Raw genomic sequence first — 22061 nt, forward strand, 5'->3', positions numbered from 1 at the left:
CAGGCATGAGCCACTGCGCCCAGCCTCCTTTTTAAAATGGAGACAGAGTCTCACTGTGTTGGTCAGGCTGCTCTTGAACTCAAGTGATTATCTCACCTCAGCTTCCTGAGAAGTAGCTGGGATTACAGGCATAAGCCACGGTGCCTGGCATCTTTCTGCTTTTGTCTTTTTGAAAAGGTCTTCATTTTTGAAGGTTATTTCCCTTAGATACAGAATTCTGGTGTGATGATTAGTATTAGGTGTCAACTTGATTGGATTGAAGGATGCCTAGATAGCTGGTAAAGTATTGTTTTTGGGTGTGTCTGTCAGGGTGTTGCCAGAGGAGATTGACCTTTGAGTCAGTGGACTGGGAGAGGAGGACTCACCCTCATCAGTGTGAGTGGGCACCATCCAATTGGCTGCCACTGAGGCTAGAACAAAGCAGGCGGAAGAAGATGGGATAAGGCTGGCTTGCTGAGTCTTTTGGCTTTCATTTTTCACCCGTACTGGATGCTTCCTTCTGTTCCTCCTGCCCTTGAACATCAGACTGCAGATTCTTTGACCTTTGGACTCTTAGACTTAGACCAGTGGTTTGCCAGGGGTTCTCCAGCCTTCTGCTGCAGATAGAAGGCTGCACTGTTGGCCTCCCTGCTTTTGAAGCTTTTGGACTCGGATTGAGCCACTACTGGCTTATTTCTTCCCCAGCTTGCAGACAGCCTGATGTGGGACTTCTTCGCCTTGTGATTCTGTGAGCCAATTCTCCCTAATAAGCTAATGAGCTCCCTTTCATATATACATATAACCTATTATTTCTGTCCCTGTCGAGAACTGTGACTAATACATCTGGGTTGATAGGTTTTGTTTTTTATTTTGTTTTTTCTTTATTTTCTTTTTGGGTTGATAGTTTTGTTTTTTTTTTTCTTTTGGTACTTGAAAAATATTCTATTGTCTTCTGATTTTCATTGTTTCTGGTGATAAATCAGCGATCATTCTTACTCTTCTTCTCCAGTGTATACTTTCTCTCTTTTCCCTGGTTGCTTTTTTTTCCAAGTTGCTTTTATTTTTTTTTTTGGAGATGGAGTTTAGCTCTTGTTCCCCAGGCTGGAATGCAGTGGTGCGATCTCAGCTCACCGCAACGTCTGCCTCCTGGGTTCAAGCGATTCTCCCCTGCCTCAGCCCCCTGAGTAGCTGGGGTTACAGGCATGCACCACCATACCCAGCTAATTTTGTATTTTTAGTAGAGATGGGGTTTCACCATGTTCTCCAGGCTGGTCTCAAACTCCTGACCTCAGGTGATCTGCCCGCCTCTGCCTCCCAAGTGCTGGGATTACAGGCGTGAGCCACTGAGCCTGGACTCCTGGTTGCTTTTAAGAGTCATTCTTTTTTGTCATTTGTTTTTTTGAGACAGAGTCTCGCTCTGTCACCCAGGCTGGAGTGCAGTGGCCGATCTCAGCCCACGGCAGCCTCTGCCTCCTGGGTTCAAGCAGTCCTCCCACCTCAACCCCCCAAGTGGCTAGGACAGGCGCCTGCCACCATGCGTGGCTCATTTTTGTATTTTTTGTAGAGTCGGGGTTTCACCCTGTTGCCCAGGCTGGCCTTGAACTCTTGGGCTATCCGCCTGTCTCGGCCTCCCAAAGTGCTAGGATTACAGGCGTGAGCCACTGTGCCCTGGGGCCAAGAGTTGTTCTTTCTCTTCCTTCCTTCCCTTTTCTTTTTGTTTTCAACAGTTTCACTCTGTGCATAGGTATGTTTTTTGTTTGTTTGTTTGTTTATTGAGATGGAGTCTTCCTCTGTCACACAGGCTGGAGTGCAGTAGTGTGATTTCAACTCACTACAGCCTTCTCCTTCTGGGTTCAAGTGATTCTCCTGCTTCAGCCTTCCAAGTACCTGGGACTACAGGTGCGCACCACCACGCCTGGCAAATTTTTGTGTTTTTAGTAGAGACAGGGTTTCACCATGTTGGTCAGGCTGGTCTTGAGCTCCTCATCTTGTGATCTGCCTGCCTTTACCTCCCAAAGTGCTGGGGTTACAGGCGTGATCCACTGCACCCAGACCAGGTATGGATTTTTTTTGTATTTATCCTGCTTGGGTTTCATCGAACTTCTAGATTTGTGGATTGCTGTCCATTATCTTTTTTTTTTTTTTTGAGACTGGGTCCCACTCTGTTGCACAGGCTAGAGTGCAATGGCTCGAACTCGGCTCGCTGCAATCTATGTCTCCCAGGCTCAAGCGATCCTTCCGCCTCAGTCCTCTGAGTAGCTGGGACTATAGGCATACATCACCATGCCTGGCTAATTTTTATGTATATTTTGTAGAGATGGGGTTTCACCATGTTGCCCAGGCTGGTCTCGAACTCCCAGACTCAAGTGATCTGCTTGCTGGCCTCAGCCTCCCAAAGTGCTGCAATTACAGGCATGAGCCACTGCATCTGGCCTTGTTATCTCTTCATGTGCCTCTGCTTTACTGAATCTTTAAGCTTTGCTTTTCAGTCTAGATTCTGGTTCTTTGGACTGCTGGGAAATTCTCTTTGCTCTCTAGTCTCACTCAGGATTTTCCTTATCTCTTGATTTTGCCCTAATTCTTTGACTTAGCCTTAGGAGGACTATCTGTCTTACATTCTTTGAAGACTTGAAGACTCAGAATGCCTCAGAGGTGTTTATTCCATGCTTCCTGTCTTGATCTCCTTCTACAGAGAGGGCTGCTGCCTTGAACATGGTAGAGGCTCTTTTCATGGGATTCTCTCCGCTTTTTTTCCTTGCCCTCAGACTTGCACACGTTGAAAACCCCTAGGGGGCTGGGCACAGTGGCTCACGCCTGTAATCCACCACTTTGGGAGGCCGAGGCAGGCGGATCTCGTGAGGTCAGAAGTTTGAGACCAGCCTGGCCAATATGGCGAAACTAAAAATACAAAAATTAGCCAGGTTTGGTGGTGCGCACCTGTAGTCCCAGCTACTTGGGAGGCTGAGGCAGAAGAATTGCTTGAACCTGGGAAGCGGAGGTTGCAGTGAGCCAAGGTCGCACCACTGCAATTCATCCTGGGCGACGGCAAGACACCATCTCAAAAAAAAAAACAAACAAACCCCATAGAGAAGAGTTAGCATTGGGGCTTGTAGTTGGGCCTTCTCCAGATTCTCTAATACATTATCTGAGTCCACATGCAACCATTAAAATTAAGTTCATTATAGGTTTGGCTGGTTTCTCGTTAATCCTGTCAGTGGATTCCTGGTTCTGCCACTTCGCCAGGAATGAGAATAGCTATGGTCTCTTCACTTCTGAAGGGTTTGACATTTTCTCTGATTTAGCTTATTTATTGTTTAGATTTCTTTACATCCTTAGCTCTCTGATGTTTTTTTGTTTGTTTCTTAAACTATGATTTTTGTAGCTTATCCAGCTTGTTGCAGTTTATAGAGTGAGGCTTGGTGTCTTGCAACTTTGAGCATTCTAGTCAGAAGTGGAAATCCTGAGCCTTTTGTTAGAATTACAAAATTTGAGAGCTGGAAGAGACCATAGAAATCATATAGTTTAAGCCAGGTGGGGTGGTGTGTGCCTGTATTCCTAACTACTGCCTGGCTCTGGCTGGGTGACAGGGCAAGACCTTGTCTCTTAAGAAGGAAGAAATCCTGTAGTTTAGCCACTTTGTTTTCCTGATGAGGAACTGAGACATAAAAATGTGAAATTCTTTGACTACACAGCTGATTTAGCCACAGATCCTGGAGTAGACACCAGATCTTTAAACTTACGGTTTATTTCTTTTAATATAAGCTGTCCCACTTAGTTCTGTGTTGTTAGAACAGAACACCTGAGACTGGGTAATTTATAAAGAAAAGAAATTTATTTCTTACAGTTCTGGAGGCTTGGAAGTCTGATACCATGGTGCTGGCATCTGGTGAGGGTCTCCTTTCTGCGTCATCCCAGGGTGGAAGAGAAAGAGAGGGCCAAACTTGCTTTTGTAATAGGCCTACTCCCACAATAATAACATTAACCCATCTGCTTCTTACTAGTGATTAATAATCACCACTTATTAGGCCCCACCTCCCAACACTTGCATTGAGGATTAAGTTTCCAACCCATGAACTTTGGGGGACACATTCAAAGCATGGCACGAGCCTAGTGAAATCAGACTGGACTCTTTCAGTAGGGCCAAATTCTCAGATGGGTCTGATAGGAAACAAACTTAAAATTTTGTTTTCAAATCTCACAAGCTTTCTTTTTTTTCTTCCTTCCTTTTCTTTTTCCTTTCCTTTCCTTTCTTTCCCCCTTTCCTTTCCTTTTCCTTTTCCTTTCTTCCCCTCCCCACCCCTTCCCCTCTTTTTGTGAAAGCAGGTTTATTAAGAAAGTAAAGGAATAAAAGAATGGCTACTCCATAGTCAGGGCAGCCAAATCTTGCAAGCCTTCTTCAGTTTGGAGAAAATGAGAGATAAAGAGGAAGGATATTCCAAAATTATATGCCATTCTGAATTTTTTTAAAATTAGGGAATTGGCCAGATGCAGGGCTGATCTGTAATCCTAGCGCTTTAGAAGACTTAGCTGGGAGAATAACTTGAGGCCAGGAGTTCAAGACCAGCCTGGGTAAAATAGTGAGACCCCATTTCTACAAAAAAAAAAAAAAAAAAAAAAAAAAGCGTGGTGTATGCCTAAAGGTCCCAGGTACTTGAGAGGCTTACTGGGAGAATTGCTTGAGGCTACAGTGAGCTTTGATCATGCCACTGCACCACAGCCTAGGCAACAGAGCAAGACCCTGTCTCTTAAAGAGAGAAAGGGAATCTTCAACTAAGCGTATGGTTCTCTCCGTTTGATGAGAGTCCAGAGATGTTTTATATGGCCTTGCATAATGTGACCTTCTTTAGACCCTCACCAGAGTTAGCTCAAAAACAATAGCAATCATGTTTGATCTGTAGTCTGAAAAGCTGTGGTGCTAAACCCTGCTAGGATGGACTGAAGAATAGTGTCAAGGTCTTGCATATCTTCATTATACCTTCTTTGGTATTAGATGGGCTGATAGGACTTTTTAAGAGTCCTGCTTGACTGATTATATAGGATGCTATTTCAGTGGCACAGTCCCTCCCCACTACCTCAGCAAAATAAGATGAGAGCTGTAACAAAGCTGAAGTGTTTTATTTCTTCATTCTGAGTGGGTTGAAACCAGCTGCCTTCTTCATGTTATTGGCAGACCTATGCATTCGCATAGAGTGAGGGTCCTGGTGGAATGCCTGGCAAGGAAAATACCATATCTAGGAATCTTCACTGATGTTTTCTAGTGGTAGATCAGAATGTGATCAGATTCTGAAAAATTTGAGGATAGGACTTCCCTTCTCCAAAGCTTTCTACTGCCAGGTAGCATATGCTATTTACATTGAGTCATTCAGTACATAAATTAGGGTACCTACAAATTACCAGGTACCATGCTTAGGAAATGTCCCCAAAGCTACTTAGTCCCACACCTTTTGTAACAGACAAAGCCACAGAAAAAAGGAGGGGAATGGTGCCCTGGAAAATGAAGAGTAGAGGTTCTGAAGAATCAGATTAGATTAGATTGGGGAAGGATGGCAAAAGAAAAGGGAGTGAAAACGTTATTAGAAAGAAGAGAAAGAAAAGTGAAATGTTAGTGAGATAGGGAGGAATCCACTACATGTCCCTGTGCTCCAGGAGTAATAATGTGTTCCTATGAGCTCAAGACTGAAAAAAAAAAAAAAAAAAAGACCTCTGCTCTACGTTAATGCCTAAAACAATGCCTGGCACATGGTGAGCATTCAGTAAAATGTTGAATGAAACGTAATGGAGGGATGGGAGAGTTGAATCTGTTTAGTCTGTGTAAAAGATGTTTTAAAAACATCTTGGCTCATTCTGCTTCTGGGCCCATGTTGGGATTGCATTTCCTCACTCCCTTGGTTATACACGTATGACCATGTGACCTACTTTAGTCAGTAAAATGAGAGAAGTGAATGGTGTCATTTTTGGATGGAAGCTTTGTTGCTTGTTTTCTCTGCTACATTGCATGTCATTGGTAGAGATGGTAGGTACTTTAACAGCTTGGCTGACAGCTATGTTGGACTTGTGGCATGAGCACGACTTAGATTTTTGGGGGCCGTCTATTATCCTGACTGCTACGAAAATTTATATTTTCATCTGGTTAGAATCCTCAGGTGTCCAAAGGTGCTTGAAGAAAGAGGCTGTGCACATGTCTCCTGTCCTATATTTGCGCCAATGTTTCTTTAATGTTAATTAGGTTAGGAATTTTAGAATAAAGCCTCCTGCCAGGAAGAAGATAAGAAATTGGATGAAGGGTTATTATAATTATTTAAAAATTTCCAGCCATAAATTTGTAGAAAGGATTGATTTCTTTTTTTTTTTTTTTTTTTTTTTGAGACGGAGTCTCGCTCTGTCGCCCAGGCTGGAGTGCAGTGGCCGGATCTCAGCTCACTGCAAGCTCCGCCTCCCGGGTTCACGCCATTCTCCTGCCTCAGCCTCCCGAGTAGCTGGGACTATAGGCACCCGCCACCTCGCCCGGCTAGTTTTTTTTTTTGTATTTTTTAGTAGAGACGGGGTTTCACCGTGTTAGCCAGGATGGTCTCGATCTCCTGACCTCGTGATCCACCTGTCTCGGCCTCCCAAAGTGCTGGGATTACAGGCTTGAGCCACCGCGCCCGGCCGAAAGGATTGTATTTCTTTAGTATACAACAATTCAAATAACATCTCTCCCATTCTGAGCATACGTATTAGCATAGGGCTTGGGAATAAAACTAAAGGAATATAAGACTTGTTCTGTGGTTTTGTAAGTTACAGACTTAGAATTGGGAGAATCTATAGGGATGTTATTACTAGTTTATCTGGTCTATGAATTTTTGAATTTCTAATATGGATGACTTACAGTAAAGCTGTAACTAGGAGATGGAGTCTCGCTCTGTCCCTCAGGCTGAAGTGCAGTGGCACGATCTTGGCTCACTGCAACCTCCACCTCCCAGGTTCAAGCGATTTTCCTGCCTCAGCTCCTGAGTAGCTGGGATTCCAGCCATGCACCACCATGCCAAGCTAATTTTTGTATTTTTATTAGAGATGGGGTTTAGCCATGTTGGTCTGACTGGTCTCAGGTGATCCACCTGCCTTGGCCTCCCAAAGTGCTGTTTATAGGCGTGAGCCACCCCGCCTGGTTGTAACTAGACTTACTAGTTGTAATCTAGTTACACATTTACTGTAAGTCATCCATGCCGGAAATGAACAACTAGAGATAAGCAACAAAATAAACATAATGGCATGCGCTTTTTTTTTTTTTGAGACAGGGTCTCACTCTGTTGCCCAAGCTGGAGTGCAGTGGTGCGATCTCAGCTCACTGCAGCCTCAGCCTCCCAGGTTCAAGCGATTCTCCAACCTCAGCCTCCTGAGTAGCTGGGATTACAGGTGTGAGCCACCACACCTTGCTAGTTTTTGTATTTTTAGTAGGGATGGGTTTTACCATGTTGGCCAGGCTGGTCTCCAACTCCTGGCCTCGGGTATTCTGCCCGCCTTGGCCTCCCAAAGTGCTAGGATTAGAAGTGTGAGCCACCATGCCCAGTCTGTTTTGTCTTTAAGTTGAATACTTTGTTACTGTCTTCTCTGACTTTGAAAGTTTGTCTCTGTAGATAAGCATAGTTACTGATACTACCCAAAGCCTTTTAGACTTTGGCATTTTAGATTTAAGGTCCTGTGTCTCTTCCCAGGTTCCTAAGATCATTTGTTGTTAACAGTTTACACTCCCAGCCTCCTTGACGTCCAAATCCTGAAAGGGTCCCTGGTAGCTCTTACGGCCACCCACCATATGTTAGGAGCAAGGGCTTTGTCAAGAATGCAGTGAGCAAGCAGCTAAGCTGTAGCACTTGGCCTTCTCTGCCCAAAAAACTTAGTAGCTTTGATGAGAGCTTGAGACATGATCTCAGGGAAGGGCCAATTTGCTACAGCTACATTTATCTGTGCCAGGTTAGGAGATAGCCCTAGGTGAATATAAGAAAAGCTCAACCTTTCCCTTCAGTCCAAAAGCAACTGGGTTTTGGCCGAGGAGATGTGAGGCTGGCTAGGTTCCTGTTAACTCAAATTACTCGCTTGTCGATGGAGAAGAGCAAAATGAGTAAGAGCCTTTGTGGAGAGGGGATGGGGGAAGTGCTGTCAGTGAATGTGAACAGGCCAGATGACCCATGTCAGCATTTATCCAGAGAAGCAGCAGAGCAGGAGGTTGAGGAGAAAGCCAGAAAAGTAACCTTTATGTTTGTGGCCCTTACTTCAAACTTTCTTTGCACATCTAGACTTCCTTTTTGACATAGGTAGGCCAAGTTGCTCCTTAATAAGAAAAAAAAAAATTCAGTTTCTATAGATTGGCGAGATAGGACAAAGTAAAGTTACTTCTTTTGTTTGCATTTCATTACTTTATATACTTAGTCTTGACTCCCAGTACCAGCATTGCTCTTGGTGTGGGGGCAGACCAGGTGACAGCAGGAAGTAATATAGCAAAGAGAGCAGTGCTTGAGCAGACAGTTGTGGCTAATGCAGTTTCAGGGAACTGCCTTATAAATTTAGGAAGCTGCTATCCAGCCTGGATTATAGAGAGCTCTTAATTCCATGGCATGGTAGATCACTGAAAGAAAGCCAAAGATAAGGCAAAAAGTCAACTTTATTCTTATAAATTATTCTCTGTACTTCTTTTTATTCACCAAGTTTTAAAAAACAAAACAACATCGGGCCGGGCGCAGTGGCTCAAGCCTGTAATCCCAGCACTTTGGGAGGCCGAGACGGGCGGATCACGAGGTCAGGAGATCGAGACCATCCTGGCTAACACGGTGAAACCCCGTCTCTACTAAAAAAAATACAAAAAACTAGCCGGGCAAGGTGGCGGGTGCCTGTAGTCCCAGCTACTCGGGAGGCTGAGGCAGGAGAATGGCATAAACCCGGGAGGCGGAGCTTGCAGTGAGCTGAGATCCAGCCACTGCACTCCAGCCTGGGCGACAGAGCGAGACTCCATCTCAAAAACAAAAAAAAAACAAAACAACATCAAACCAGCTAATCAAACTTAGTGATCACTCCCCAGACCACCCAGAATCAGCACTGGTTGGTAGGAATGGGTAGCATTTATTTGGAGGCAGAGAAATTGAAAAGATGCTGGAAAGGGTCCCTTTATGTTACCTTCCTTTTTACTCCCTTGTTGAAGTGTGTAGAACATGTAAAAAGAATATGGAGCCCCAGTTTTTTCCTGGGTCTAAGCTTTAAACTTTGCCTTTATGAAATTAAGCATGAAAGATGGTGGAGATAATGGCAATTAATAGGACACTGATGTGGATAGAGGATGCAGTGACCATCTGCTGGTCCAGCTGAGTTTTATATATGCTTTAGTCAGGCCAAGGAGCTCCATGGTTGACGTGAAAGTTGGAGGTAGTTGGAGACATCAGAATTTGGAATATAACTGCCCTAAGAGTTAAGGTGATGAGGGAACAATTTTCTTTCTAGGGTCACTAGGAGAGCATGAGAGGCCTCTGCCTTTTTTATTTTATTTTATTTATTTTTTATTTTTATTTTTTTTTGAGACAGAACCTCGCTCTGTTGCCCAGGCTGGAGTGCAGTGGCCGGATCTCAGCTCACTGCAAGCTCCGCCTCCCAGGTTTACGCCATTCTCCTGCCTCAGCCTCCCGAGTTGCTGGGACTACAGGCGCCCGCCACCTCGCCTGGCTAGTTTTTTGTATTTTTTTTTTTTAGTAGAGACGGGGTTTCAATGTGTTAGCCAGGATGGTCTCGATCTCCTGACCTCGTGATCCGCCCGTCTCGGCCTCCCAAAGTGCTGGGATTACAGGCTTGAGCCACCGCGCCCGGCCTACTCTTGCCTTTTTTATGGCTACCAGGCACACACATCTTCACTTTCTTAATCAGGTCAGACCCCCAATGTGCAGACTCTCAGTAGTATCTTGTAGCATTCCTTGGTACCACTTGTCCTTTCTTCATTTCCTTGTTTACTTTTCTTCTTTAAAAAAAAAATTGTCTCTAGTCACATGATAAACTCCACGAAGGCAGAGCCCAAGTCTCTCTTTACTCACCATTTTATCCCCATTGCCAAGGGATTGACTGACACAGATACTTATCAAATACTTACCGAATAATGGAATATGACTGAATTGTAAACACTTAATGGATCCACTGTATGATGTAGAGGTACAGCATGACTCCCAACTTACTAATTAAGGTGGGTCTACTTTCCAAGATCCTGGCTGAAAAGGCGCTCCAGCAGCATTTGGTCTAATGGATAGTGAAGGATCCTGAAGACTACTACTCACAGAGCAATGAGGCAGAATCACTGAACAAGCACTGCCATTGTAAATCCTTTTCCCCTCCCAGGTGTTTAATTGGTATAATCCTCATTGTCTAGTGGAATTACAGTTTGGTTTATAAATACTACCTTCTCTTGTTAGAATGTATAGTCTTCATCATCTGAGTACATAGTGATGGCTCTGCAGTTCTCAGTGTAGGCAAAGCTCCTACCTTCCCTAGTATCATTTTTTACCCACTCTACCGCGTTAAGTGCTGACCAGTCACTGATAATTCTGAAAAGGCACTCTCCTTGAAGTTTCTAGTTTGTGAGGCTTCTTGGTCTCAATAAAATTTAAGTGGGGCAGATGTGGATGGAGGCCTTAAGTAAGGATCTCTCATTTTCATGGCTTTCCTAATCTGGCTACAACGCCTACTATAGTGCTATTCTGTCAGATAACAGTGGTGTAATTTTTGACAAAGCATTTGTGCTTGACTAGATTGCTAGTGAAGTAGAAGTTTGAGAGAGAACTTGGGAGATCTTACTGTTCTTATTTCATTTGTCTGTGGAACTGATTTTACAGTCAGAAATGTAAAACATGACTGAGCTTTAAGGAATTGTTTACGTTAAGGCAGGAAGGGTAGGCATGAACAAGCATTCTATTTCAGGTAGAGACTAGAGATGTAAAATTTTGGAAATAGTGGAGCCTTTGAGAAATACTGGTTTTCTTGACCAGCCTGCGAAACATAGTGAAACCCTGTCTCTACAAAAAATACAAAAATTAGCCGTGTGTGTTGCTTGCCTCAGCAGTACATATACTTTAAAAAAAAAAGAAAAGAAAAAGAAAGCCTGGTGTGGTGGCTCCTGCCTGTAGTCCCAGACACTTGAGGGGCTGAGGTGGGAGGATCGCTTGAGCCCAGAAGGCAGAGGTTGCAGTGATCAGGCCACTACACTCCAGCTTGGGTGACAGAACAATACCCTGTCTCAAACAAACAAACAAACAAACTGGTTTTCCTAGGGTATTTCCTGGGGAGCAGGAAGAATCAAGATGTGTACAAACAGAAAAACCTTGGTGGGAGGGAGACGCAGTATTAAAGCCCTTTTTAAAAATCTGAAACTTTTACCAATACAAAAATTTATTTTTATTTTTATTTTTATTTTTTTGAGATGGAGTCTTGCTGTTGCCCAGGCTGGAGTGCAGTGGCGTGATCTCACCTCACTGCAACCTCCACCTCCCAGGTTCTAGCGATTCTCCTGCCTCAGCCTCCCAAGTAGCTAGGGTTACAGGCACTCATCACCATGCTGGGCTAATTTTTGCATTTTTAGTAGAGACAGGGTTTCTCCATGTTGGTCAGGCTGGTTTCCAACTCTCGACCTCAGGAGATCCACCCGCCTTGGCCTTCCAAAGTGCTGGGATTACAGGCGTGAGCCACCGCGCCTGGCCCCAAAATGTATTTTTATTACTTACTTCCATAATCACATGGACTAGATCACATAACAGCATTGAAAATCCAGTGGCTAAAGACCAAAGACAAGACTAATGGCTCAGCTGGATAATGGCAAATGATATGTTGGACTTAAGTTGTTTGACTTTTTTGGCGGGGAGCGGGGGGGCAGAGTCTCGCTCTGTCGCCCAGGCTAGAGTGCAATGACGTGATCTCAGCTCACTGCAACTTCCACCTCCCTGGTTCAAGCAGTTATCCTGCCTTACTCCGGAGTAGCTGGGATTACAGGCATGTGCCACCACGACCGGCTACTGTTTGTATTTTTAGTAGAGATGGGGTTTCACCGTATTGGCCAGGCTGGTCTTGAACTCCAGACCTCGTGATCCTCCCTCCTCGGCCTCCCAAAGTGCTGGGATTACAGGCGTGAACCACCGTGTCCAGCCTTGAAATATTTTTTTAATTCAAAAGTTTATTCACAAACTTTTTAAGTGTTTTGTTACAAATAGACTGGTAAGCTACAGAATTTTTAGGACTTTTTTTTTTTTTTTTTTTTTTTTGGGCGGGCTAGGGGGGCTGATTTCTGAGAAGCAGAGTAAAACTTGCAGAGGAGAAGCCATCTGTTACAGTAAAAGAAAGCTATTTTACTATTAGTGTCCTTCATATTAAGCAGATACAAGACCCGTTCTCATTTATTAAAAGAACTGGAGGATAGTAAGTATCAGTTTTTATTGAAGCTGTCTTTCTCCTATTGGACAATGAGTTGAGTTTACTGAGGGCCAGAATCCTTTTGCTCATATCAGGTTTGCTCCTGCCTAGCATGTAGTAGTTACTCAATATATGTTTATATATTAAATGAATAAATTGTTGACTTTATTCTTTCTGCCTCAAATATTGTCTGGTCTTATTTGTTAGGAATTCTGACCACCTTATTTTCCATAATGCCTTATATCTGGTACTCTGGGTACTCTGCAGATTCAAGGATTAGGCCATTAAGAAACTGAAAGAACCAAGTTGCATTTATTTTTTTTCAGGCTGGCTAGGGAACCATCTACTGGAGTTGAGGCTATTTTTTCCTGCCCTTTTAGAGGATATTTTTTAAAGTATGAAATATTTTAAGCGAACAGAGATTGATGTAACGAACCTGTATATACATACCACCCAGCTCTGTAAGAATCTAGTAATCTGCCATGCTTGTTATTTTAAAATAAATAACACATTAAAATGCAGAGAAATGATTCTGGTCTCTTTCCTTAATAACCTCCAAGTAATCATTATGAATTTGGTATTTGTCTCTTTTTTTTTTTCCATTTTTTTGTTTTACGTTTGCAATGTACATATGTACTTACAAAAAAAAACTATTTTGCATGCATATAACTACTTATCTGTTCTCCTGTTTTATGAAGTTTAGGTTGTTTCTAATTTTCTTTACCAAAAAAATGAGAATTTCTCTAGAGAGTTTACTGTGAAGAAAAATGGCCAGGTCATAGAGTATGCTGTTTATTTATTCATTTATATGTTTCTGCCAAATTGCTCTGAAGTTCTTGTACTAATTTAAACTCTAACCACTATTGTGTGTAAGTTTGTTTTTCCACACCCCTCAGAGTTGACATTAACAGAGAAGCATGTTTTTTCAATCTGAAATGTTCTTTTAAGGTAATCTTTTCCTATCAGTCACATTAAATACCTTTTCATAGGTATTATTGTGCAAGTTTACTTTTATAAATTGAAGAGCATTATTCGCATACTTATTTGTGCTGTTAGATTTTTGTTCATTGGATATTGATAGGCATAGTTAATAAATAAACATGCTCTGTAACAAACTAACACATTGCAGACTTCTTATATATTCTTTTAGACAGATGTTACTAATGTTTTACCCCTCATAAAACTCGAGTTCTATAAAAATATTATAAACCTTCCCATACTTGTTGGCATTTCAGAAATGGTACAACCTAATGAGCCTAAGTGTTACCAAGAATCTAGCATAGTGAAATCTGGAGCCCGGGCCAACGTGTGTGAATTGCTCATAACATTTTTGTAAGCTATTTTTGATTAAGGGTAATTTGTCACTTAATGACCATCATTAAGTTTAATGTACCAGTAGTAGTTTATTGCTAAATGCTCAGTTTGCGTCATACTACACATTTGAAAAAAAGGGTATTTCCTGCAGTGGTGACTCTCTTCTTTTTCTCATCCCCCCAGGTTGTATCAGAGTAAGATGGACGGTAGCTTTGATTGTGATTGTGGTGAGCTGGAGCCACCTGATCACTAACAAAAGACATCTTCTGTTAACCAACAGCCGCCAGAGCTTCCTGTTGAAATAAATATATAGCAACAAAGGAAGAAAAGAAGCAAAACGGAAATAGTGCTTACCAGCACCTTAGAATGATGCTGCTCAGGACCAGTCCAACACTGAATGTATCTGCACTGTGAGGAGAATGTTCATAGAAGCCTGTTGTGTGCATATTTATTCACATTTTTGTTAAATGTTAAATCGTTTAGCACGGTAATCTGAGTGCACAGTATGTCATTTCATTCCGTTTGAGTTTCTTGTTTTCTTTAAATGTCTGCAGAGTTGCTGCCCCTTTCTTGAACTATGAGTACTGCAATCTTTTTAATTCTCAATATGAGTAGAGCTTTTTGAGCTTTAAATCTAAGGGGAACTCAACAGGCCTGTTTGGCATATGCAATGAACATCAAGAAACCATCTTGCTGTGGAAGCATAATTATTTTTCTTCTCCCTTTTTGAAAGATCTTTCCTTTTGATGCCAGTTTTCTTCCTTGTTTACACAAGTTCAATTCGAAAGGAAAAGGCAATAGTAAGGGTTTCAAAATGGCAGAGAAGTTTGAAAGTCTCATGAACATTCATGGTTTTGATCTGGGTTCTAGGTATATGGACTTAAAACCATTGGGTTGTGGAGGCAATGGCTTGGTTTTTTCTGCTGTAGACAATGACTGTGACAAAAGAGTAGCCATCAAGAAAATTGTCCTTACTGATCCCCAGAGTGTCAAACATGCTCTACGTGAAATCAAAATTATTAGAAGACTTGACCATGATAACATTGTGAAAGTGTTTGAAATTCTTGGTCCTAGTGGAAGCCAATTAACAGACGATGTGGGCTCTCTTACGGAACTGAACAGTGTTTACATTGTTCAGGAGTACATGGAGACAGACTTGGCTAATGTGCTGGAGCAGGGCCCTTTACTGGAAGAGCATGCCAGGCTGTTCATGTATCAGCTGCTACGGGGGCTCAAGTATATTCACTCTGCAAACGTACTGCACAGAGATCTCAAACCAGCTAATCTTTTCATTAATACTGAAGACTTGGTGCTGAAGATAGGTGACTTTGGTCTTGCACGGATCATGGATCCTCATTATTCCCATAAGGTATGTAGAGAAAGCCAGCTGAGACAGACCTTTAAACTGATACGCTTAATCAGGAATAGGTACCTGCATTTTCTTTGTATATTGTGGCAGAATTTTTAATCTTATTAAACTTTACATAGTGCCTTTTTTCTTTTTTTTTTTTTTTTTTGAGACAGAGTCTCGCTTAGTCGCCCAGGCTGGAGTGCAGTGGCGCGATCTCGGCTCACTGCAAGCTCCGCCTCCCGGGTTCACGCCATTCTCCTGCCTCAGCCTCCCGAGTAGCTGGGACTACAGGCACCCGCCGCCTCGCCCGGCTAGTTTTTTGTATTTTTAGTAGAGACGGGGTTTCACCGTGTTAGCCAGGATGGTCTTGATCTCCTGACCTCGTGATCCGCCCGCCTCGGCCTCCCAAAGTGCTGGGATTACAGGCGTGAGCCACCGCGCCTGGCCATAGTGCCTTTTTTCTGATACAAATCTATCTTTCACAGTCTCTCTGTTTGAAATGAAGGTGGAGTGGGATAATTAAATACAAATTTCTAAAAAAAATATGGTTATTATAATGAAGTTCTAAAGTATATGGTTATTCATTATAAATGAAATTCTCCCTTAGTTATTTAAGAGTGGAATATACTTTCTTTGGGACAGAATTGTGGTAAGAGGGGATACTATTTCAACTTTTAGGTCTTTTGTTTTCGAGACGGAGTTTCACTCTGTCGTAAAGGCTGGAGTGCAGTGGTGCCATCTTGGCTCACTGCAACCTTCACCCCCTGGATTCAGTGATTCTTGTACCTCAGCCTCCCAAATAGCTGGGATTACAGGTGCGTGCCATCACGCCCAGCTAATTTGTTTGTATTTTTAGTAGAGATGGGGCCTCCCCATGTTGGCCAGGGTGGTCTTAAACTCCTAGCCTCCAGTGATCTGCCTGCCTCAGCCTCCCAAAATGCTAGAATTACAAAGGTGTGAACCATCATGCTTTGTCTTTTTTTTTTTTTTTTTTTTTTTTTTTAAGTTTTTAGAGACAATATCTTGCTGTGTTGCTCAGGCTGGCATCAAATTCCTGGGCTCAAGTGATCCTCTGGCCTCAGCCTCCTAAATAGCTGATGCTAAAGGTGCATGCCAGCACACCCAAACTTACGTCTTCTTTTGTCCCTTTGAGACTGTATTCAGTTCTGCTTTGTTTAAACTAAATTTAGCTTGAAATCTAAATTCCCATAAACAATTGGTAGTAAGTATAGCCAAAAATATTCACAGCAACTTCCTCTTAGATAGCAAATGGTCTTCATACAAGAATTTAGTATTTTTTGGCCGGGCGCGGTGGCTCAAGCCTGTAATCCCAGCACTTTGGGAGGCCGAGATGGGCGGATCACGAGGTCAGGAGATCGAGACCATCCTGGCTAACACGGTGAAACCCCATCTCTACTAAAAATACAAAAAACTAGCCGGGCGAGGTGGCAGGCGCCTGTAGTCCCAGCTACTCGGGAGGCTGAGGCAGGAGAATGGCGTGAACCCGGGAGGCGGAGCTTGCAGTGAGCTGAGATCCGGCCACTGTACTCCAGCCTGGGCGGCAGAGCAAGACTCCGTCTCAAAAAAAAAAAAAAAAAAAAAAAAGAATTTAGTATTTTTCAAGCTGAACCTTGGTCTTTTAGTTTTGAAATGAAATCTTATGTGGGACCATGATGTTTAAAATAGAAAAGTGGAGCTGCTTTGGCTGTAAAGAACCCCTGGGAGCCCTGCTTTGTTGGCTTTTCACAGTACATGCCTAAGACAAATCTTCATATGTGTTGTTTCACATTAAGTTTTTTTTTTTTTTTTTTTTTTTTTGAGACCAAGTTTTGCTCTTGTTGCCCAGGCTAGAGTGCAATAGTGTGATCTCAGCTCATTGCAACCTCCACCTCCTGGGTTCAAGCAATTCTCCTGCCTCAGCCTCCCAAGTAGCTGGGATTACAGGTGCCCGCCACCATGCCCAACTCATATTAAAGTATTTTTACTTGGGCCAGGTGCAGTGGCTCACACCTGTAATCTCAGCACTTTGGGAGGCTGAGGCAGGCGGATCACCTGAGGTTGGGAGTTTGAGACCAGCCTGACAACATGGTGAAACCCCATCTCTACTAAAAATACAAAATTAGCTGTGCCTGGTGGTGCATGCCTGTAATTCCAGCTACTTGGGAGGCTGAAGCAGGAGAATCCGGGAGGCAGAGGTTGCAATGAGCTGAAATCGCGCCATTGCACTGCAGCCTGGGCAACAAGAGCGAAACTCCATCTCAAAAAAAAAAAAAAACTTTGTAGAAAATGAGTTCTAGGCTGGGAGCGCGGTGGCTTCTTCCTGTAATCTCAACGCTTTAGGAGGCCAAGGCAGGAGGATCACTTGAGGCCAGGAGTTTGAGACCAACCTGGGCAACACAGACACTTTTTTTTTTTTCTAGAGAAAAGAGATTATTAACACTGACCACCTCCTTTTTATGTATTTACTGTATCCACAGTGAAGTATTGTGGATAGAGCACTGAACTAAGACTTATACTGTCTAAAATTGACTCCATTTCTACATCCAACTAGCTATATGACTTGAAGCAGATCCCTTAATCTCTCGGGCATCACACCTATAAAATGGAGTTAATATCTACCATCACAATCTCTCAGGGTAGTTTTGAGGATGAAATAAGGCAATATATGTATAAGGTTTTGTAAGGTGCTTTGTAATTGTAAAGTAATTGAATAAATTGGTTATTAATAAGATTTATAGTAGAGGTCAGTAAGGAGGCTGACATTGGTTTGTAAATAGCACCTCTGGTGCTCTTCCCTACTGTTCTGACTTGAAGCATACTTGCTCCTTGATTATCTCAAGACTTTCAGTGTAACCCAGCTCATCTGAAAAATACTTTGAATGTGTGGCCTAGAGTTAACACTATAACTAGAGTTTTACATAATTTTTTTTTTTTGCTCTTGACTCACTCCAACCTCTGTCTCCTGCGCTTCAGTGATCCTCCCAGCTCAGCCTCCCAAGTAGCTGGGACTACAGGCGTGTGCTACCATGCCAGGCTAATTTTTGTATTTTTAGTAGAGATGGGGTTTTAGCATGTTGCCCAGGCTGGTCTCAAACTCCTGGCCTCAAGCGATCCACCCACCTCGGCCTCCCGAAGTGCTGGGGTTAAAGACTAAAGTGTTTTTTTTTTTTTTTTTTTTTTTTGAGACAGTTTCGCTCTTGTTGCCCAGGCTGGAGTGCAGTGGTGCGATCTCGGCTCACCGCAACCTCTGCCTCCCGGGTTTAAGCGATTCTCCTGGCTCAGCCTCCTGAGTAACTGGGATTACAGGCATGCACCAGCACACCTGGCTAATTTTGTATTTTTAGTAGAAACGGGGTTTCTCCATGTTGGTCATACTGGCCTCGAACTCCCGACCTCAGGTGATCCGCCCAGCTCGGTTTCCCAAAATGCTGGGATTACAGGCATGAGCTACCACGTTCGGCAGATTAAGGATTCTTTAATCAAGTTTTAAGTACTGTTTTTTAGCTAAAGTAAAAAAAATGTTTTTTGTTTCTTTTGTAGGGTCATCTTTCTGAAGGATTGGTTACTAAATGGTACAGATCTCCACGTCTTTTACTTTCTCCTAATAATTATACTAAAGCCATTGACATGTGGGCTGCAGGCTGCATCTTTGCTGAAATGCTGACTGGTAAAACCCTTTTTGCAGGTTAGTATTTTGTGGGGGGAAAAATTTTCCCAAAGAGAAGTAATTTTGCATTTATCTCTGAAGCAAGATTCATATAAGGTTTCAAATAATTAGTTGTGATCTAGAATACTAAAAATGAACAGATAAATTGGCGTTTTTATTCAAAAAATTGAGAAAACTTATTCACATTCACTAAATTGGTCACTTCATAAATTATCAGAACTCTAGTGTTTAAATATAATTTTATATTTTGTGGACCCATAATAGTTGTTGGTAATCTGTGTTGATACTTGAGTTGCATACTTCTGTCAGTATCATCACTTCCTGGTGAAAATTTTAAGCCATTGTTGAAAATCCAACAAATTTTTCTTGGTCTCCTCCCCCTATAAACAACCAAACAAGTAATTTTTTGTTAAGTTTGGTGCTATTTAGAAGTCTAAAGAAGTGTGTGAGAGAGGACTTTGTCAAGATGAGAAGAGATGAATAATCCATGAAAAAATGTCTTGTGTCATAAAGCAAAGCATACATCTGTATAAAATTATTTAGTATAGACTAGAGCTATAAACTTGGAGAAGCTATACATCAGTGATTGCTGGAATGGAAGGCATTATGGAGTCATAATAGTGAAGAATTTTAATTGGGGAAGGGAGAAAATGTGTTATTTAAGGGTACCTATATAAATAAAAGTATAATCCTGGTACATTCATGAATCTGAGATTCATGCAAGTTGTCAAATAATAATAAACATATTTATGACTAGTTAAGATGGGGTCAGATAAGAAAGTATTTAGAAAGTAGGTAGAGGACTTTCCATATGGAAAAGTAAGGAATAGTAGGGGTACTGAAGATTTTCTAGTTGGGGAAGTGGTGTGATAGTGATTAAGGCCTTTTTTTGTGTTTTGAGATTACTTTTCCCCCCTCTATACCCTTTTTTGTTGTTGTTGAGATGGAATCTCGCTCTGTCACTCAGGCTGGAGTGCAGTGGTGCGATCTTTGTTCACTGCAAGCTCCGCCTCCCAGGTTCACGCCATTCTCCTGCCTCAGCCTCCTGAGCAGCTGGGACTACAGGCGCCCGCCACCATGCCCGGCTAATTTTTTGTATTTTCAGTAGAGACGAGGTTTCACCGTGTTAGCCAGTATAGTCTCTGTCTTCTGACCTCGTGATCCGCCCTCCTCGGCCTCCCAAAGTGCTGGGATTACAGGCGTGAGCCACCGCACCCTGTCCTCTATACGTACCATTTTTAGAGTTGTTCCCCCCAACCCCCAGACTGTGCTAAGAGCAGAAGGAAAGGAATAGGCCAGAGCCTATTTACATAAGAAAGATTAGTGTACATAGGAGAGCACTGGTGAAGAAAGGACAGCATGCATAAATGTCTTTTAAGTATGTTAATGCCAGTACTTAGTTTATATAACAGCCAGCCCTTTATAATTTTTTTTTTTTTTTTTTTTTTTTTTTTTTGAGACGGAGTCTCACTCTGTCGCCCAGGCTGGAGTGCAGTGGCCGGATCTCAGCTCACTGCAAGCTCCGCCTCCCGGGTTTACGCCGTTCTCCTGCCTCAACCTCCCCAGTAGCTGGGACTACAGGCGCCCACCACCTCGCCCGGCTAGTTTTTTTTTGTATTTTTTAGTAGAGACGGGGTTTCACTGTGTTAGCCAGGATGGTCTCGATCTCCTGACCTCGTGATCCGCCCGTCTCGGCCTCCCAAAGTGCTGGGATTACAGGCTTGAGCCACCGCGCCCGGCCTATAATTTTTTTCTATTTATCTAAAATTTCTGGCTGGGCACAGTGGCTCACGCCTGTAATCCCAGCACTTTGGGAGGCTGCGGCGGGCAGATTACTTGAGGTAAGGAGTTCAAGACCAGCCTGGCCAACATGGTGAAACCCCGTCTCTACTAAAAATACAGAAATTAGCCGGGCATGGTGGCACACGCCTGTAATCCCAGCTTCTGGGTAGGCTGAGGCACAATAATCACTTGAACCTGGGAAGTGGAGGTTGCAGTGAGCCGGGATCAAGCCATTGCATTCCAGCCTGGGCAACAGAGACTGTCTCAAAAAAAAAAAAAAAAATCTAAGATGTATGATAGTTTTCTAAATTGAAATTTGGAGGGATTCCTGGAAACTAAATTATTAAATGGATTGATTTTTGCTTAGGAACAATACTGTGATTAGAGGTTCTGTTCCTGATATCAAGTGCCTTCCAGCATATATAAACAATTCTGTATTGTTTGTTGCAGTGTCACAAATTACTCCAAAACTTAGTAGCTTAAACAACAAACATTGATTACCGTTTTACAGTTTCTGTGTGTCAGAATGTGGGAGTGGTTTAGCTAGGTGGTTCTAGCTCAGGTTTTCTCAGTCAGGATGTTGGTAAGGGCAGCAGTTACCTGAAGGCTTGACCAAGGCAGGAGGATCCACTTCTAGATAGCTTACTTACATGACAGTTACCAAGAGGCTTCGGTTCCTCACCATGTGGGCATCTCCTTAGGATTGCTTGAGTGTCTTCATAATATGGTGGCTGGCTTCCTCTAGAACTAATGATCCAAAAGACAGCAAGGAGATAGCCAGTATATCTTATTTTAAAAAGTTGTATTGTTATATAATTCACATACTATACAATTTATTTAAATTATACAGTTCCATATTTTTTAGTATATTTACAGAGTTATATACTCTGTAAATAATACAATCTAATTTTGGAACACTGTCTTGGCTCCTAAAAGATCCTGCAAATCATTAGCAGTCACTTCTCATTTCCTCTTTCCCCCAACCCCTGGCATCCACTAATCTACTTTGTGTCTCTATGGATTTGCCTACTCTGGTTGTTTCAGATAACATTTGGACTTTGGGACAGGCTTCTTTCATGTAGCAATATTTTGGAGGTTTACCCATGTAGTGGCATATATTAGTACTTTTTTCCTTTTTATGGGCAAATAGTATTCTGCTCTATGAATATACCACATGCTATTTATCCATTCCTCAGTTGATGGACATTTGGGTTTCCACTTCTTCATTATGAATTATGCTGTTGTGAATATTTGTGTACAAGTTTTTGTGTGAAAATGTTTTCAGTTCTCTTGGGTATATATACCTAGGAGTGGAATTGCTGGGTCGTGTGATAACTGTTTAACTTTTTGAAGAACAGTTTCCCAGCACAGCTGTACCATTTTACATTCCCACCAGCAATGCATGAGAGTTAAATTTTATCTTTTTGAGTATAGCCATCCTATCGGGCATGAAGTAGTATCTCATTGTGGTTTGTTTTTTCTTTTTTCGAGATGGAGTCTCACTTTGTTGTCTAGGCTGTAGTACAGTGGTGCAATCTTGGCTCACTGCAACCTCCGCCT

At 42.5% G+C, this 22061-nt stretch overlaps 1 protein-coding gene across 3 annotated transcripts in view; it reads left to right on the top strand.

The window, feature by feature from the left end:
- Positions 1–22061, top strand: part of LOC101003631 (mitogen-activated protein kinase 6) — a 63149-nt gene that overhangs the window by 27565 nt on the left and 13523 nt on the right. For all 3 annotated transcript variants that reach the window (XM_031662710.1, XM_031662708.1, XM_031662709.1), the window contains exons 2-3: positions 13885–15070; positions 18593–18737. In XM_031662710.1, the coding sequence (XP_031518570.1) occupies positions 14516–15070; positions 18593–18737 (700 nt within the window). In that variant the 5' untranslated portion in view covers positions 13885–14515. The remainder of the gene's footprint in view (positions 1–13884; positions 15071–18592; positions 18738–22061) is intronic.

Source organism: Papio anubis, unplaced genomic scaffold (assembly GCF_008728515.1).
Source record: "Papio anubis isolate 15944 unplaced genomic scaffold, Panubis1.0 scaffold88, whole genome shotgun sequence".
Classification (NCBI taxonomy): Eukaryota; Metazoa; Chordata; class Mammalia; order Primates; family Cercopithecidae; genus Papio; species Papio anubis.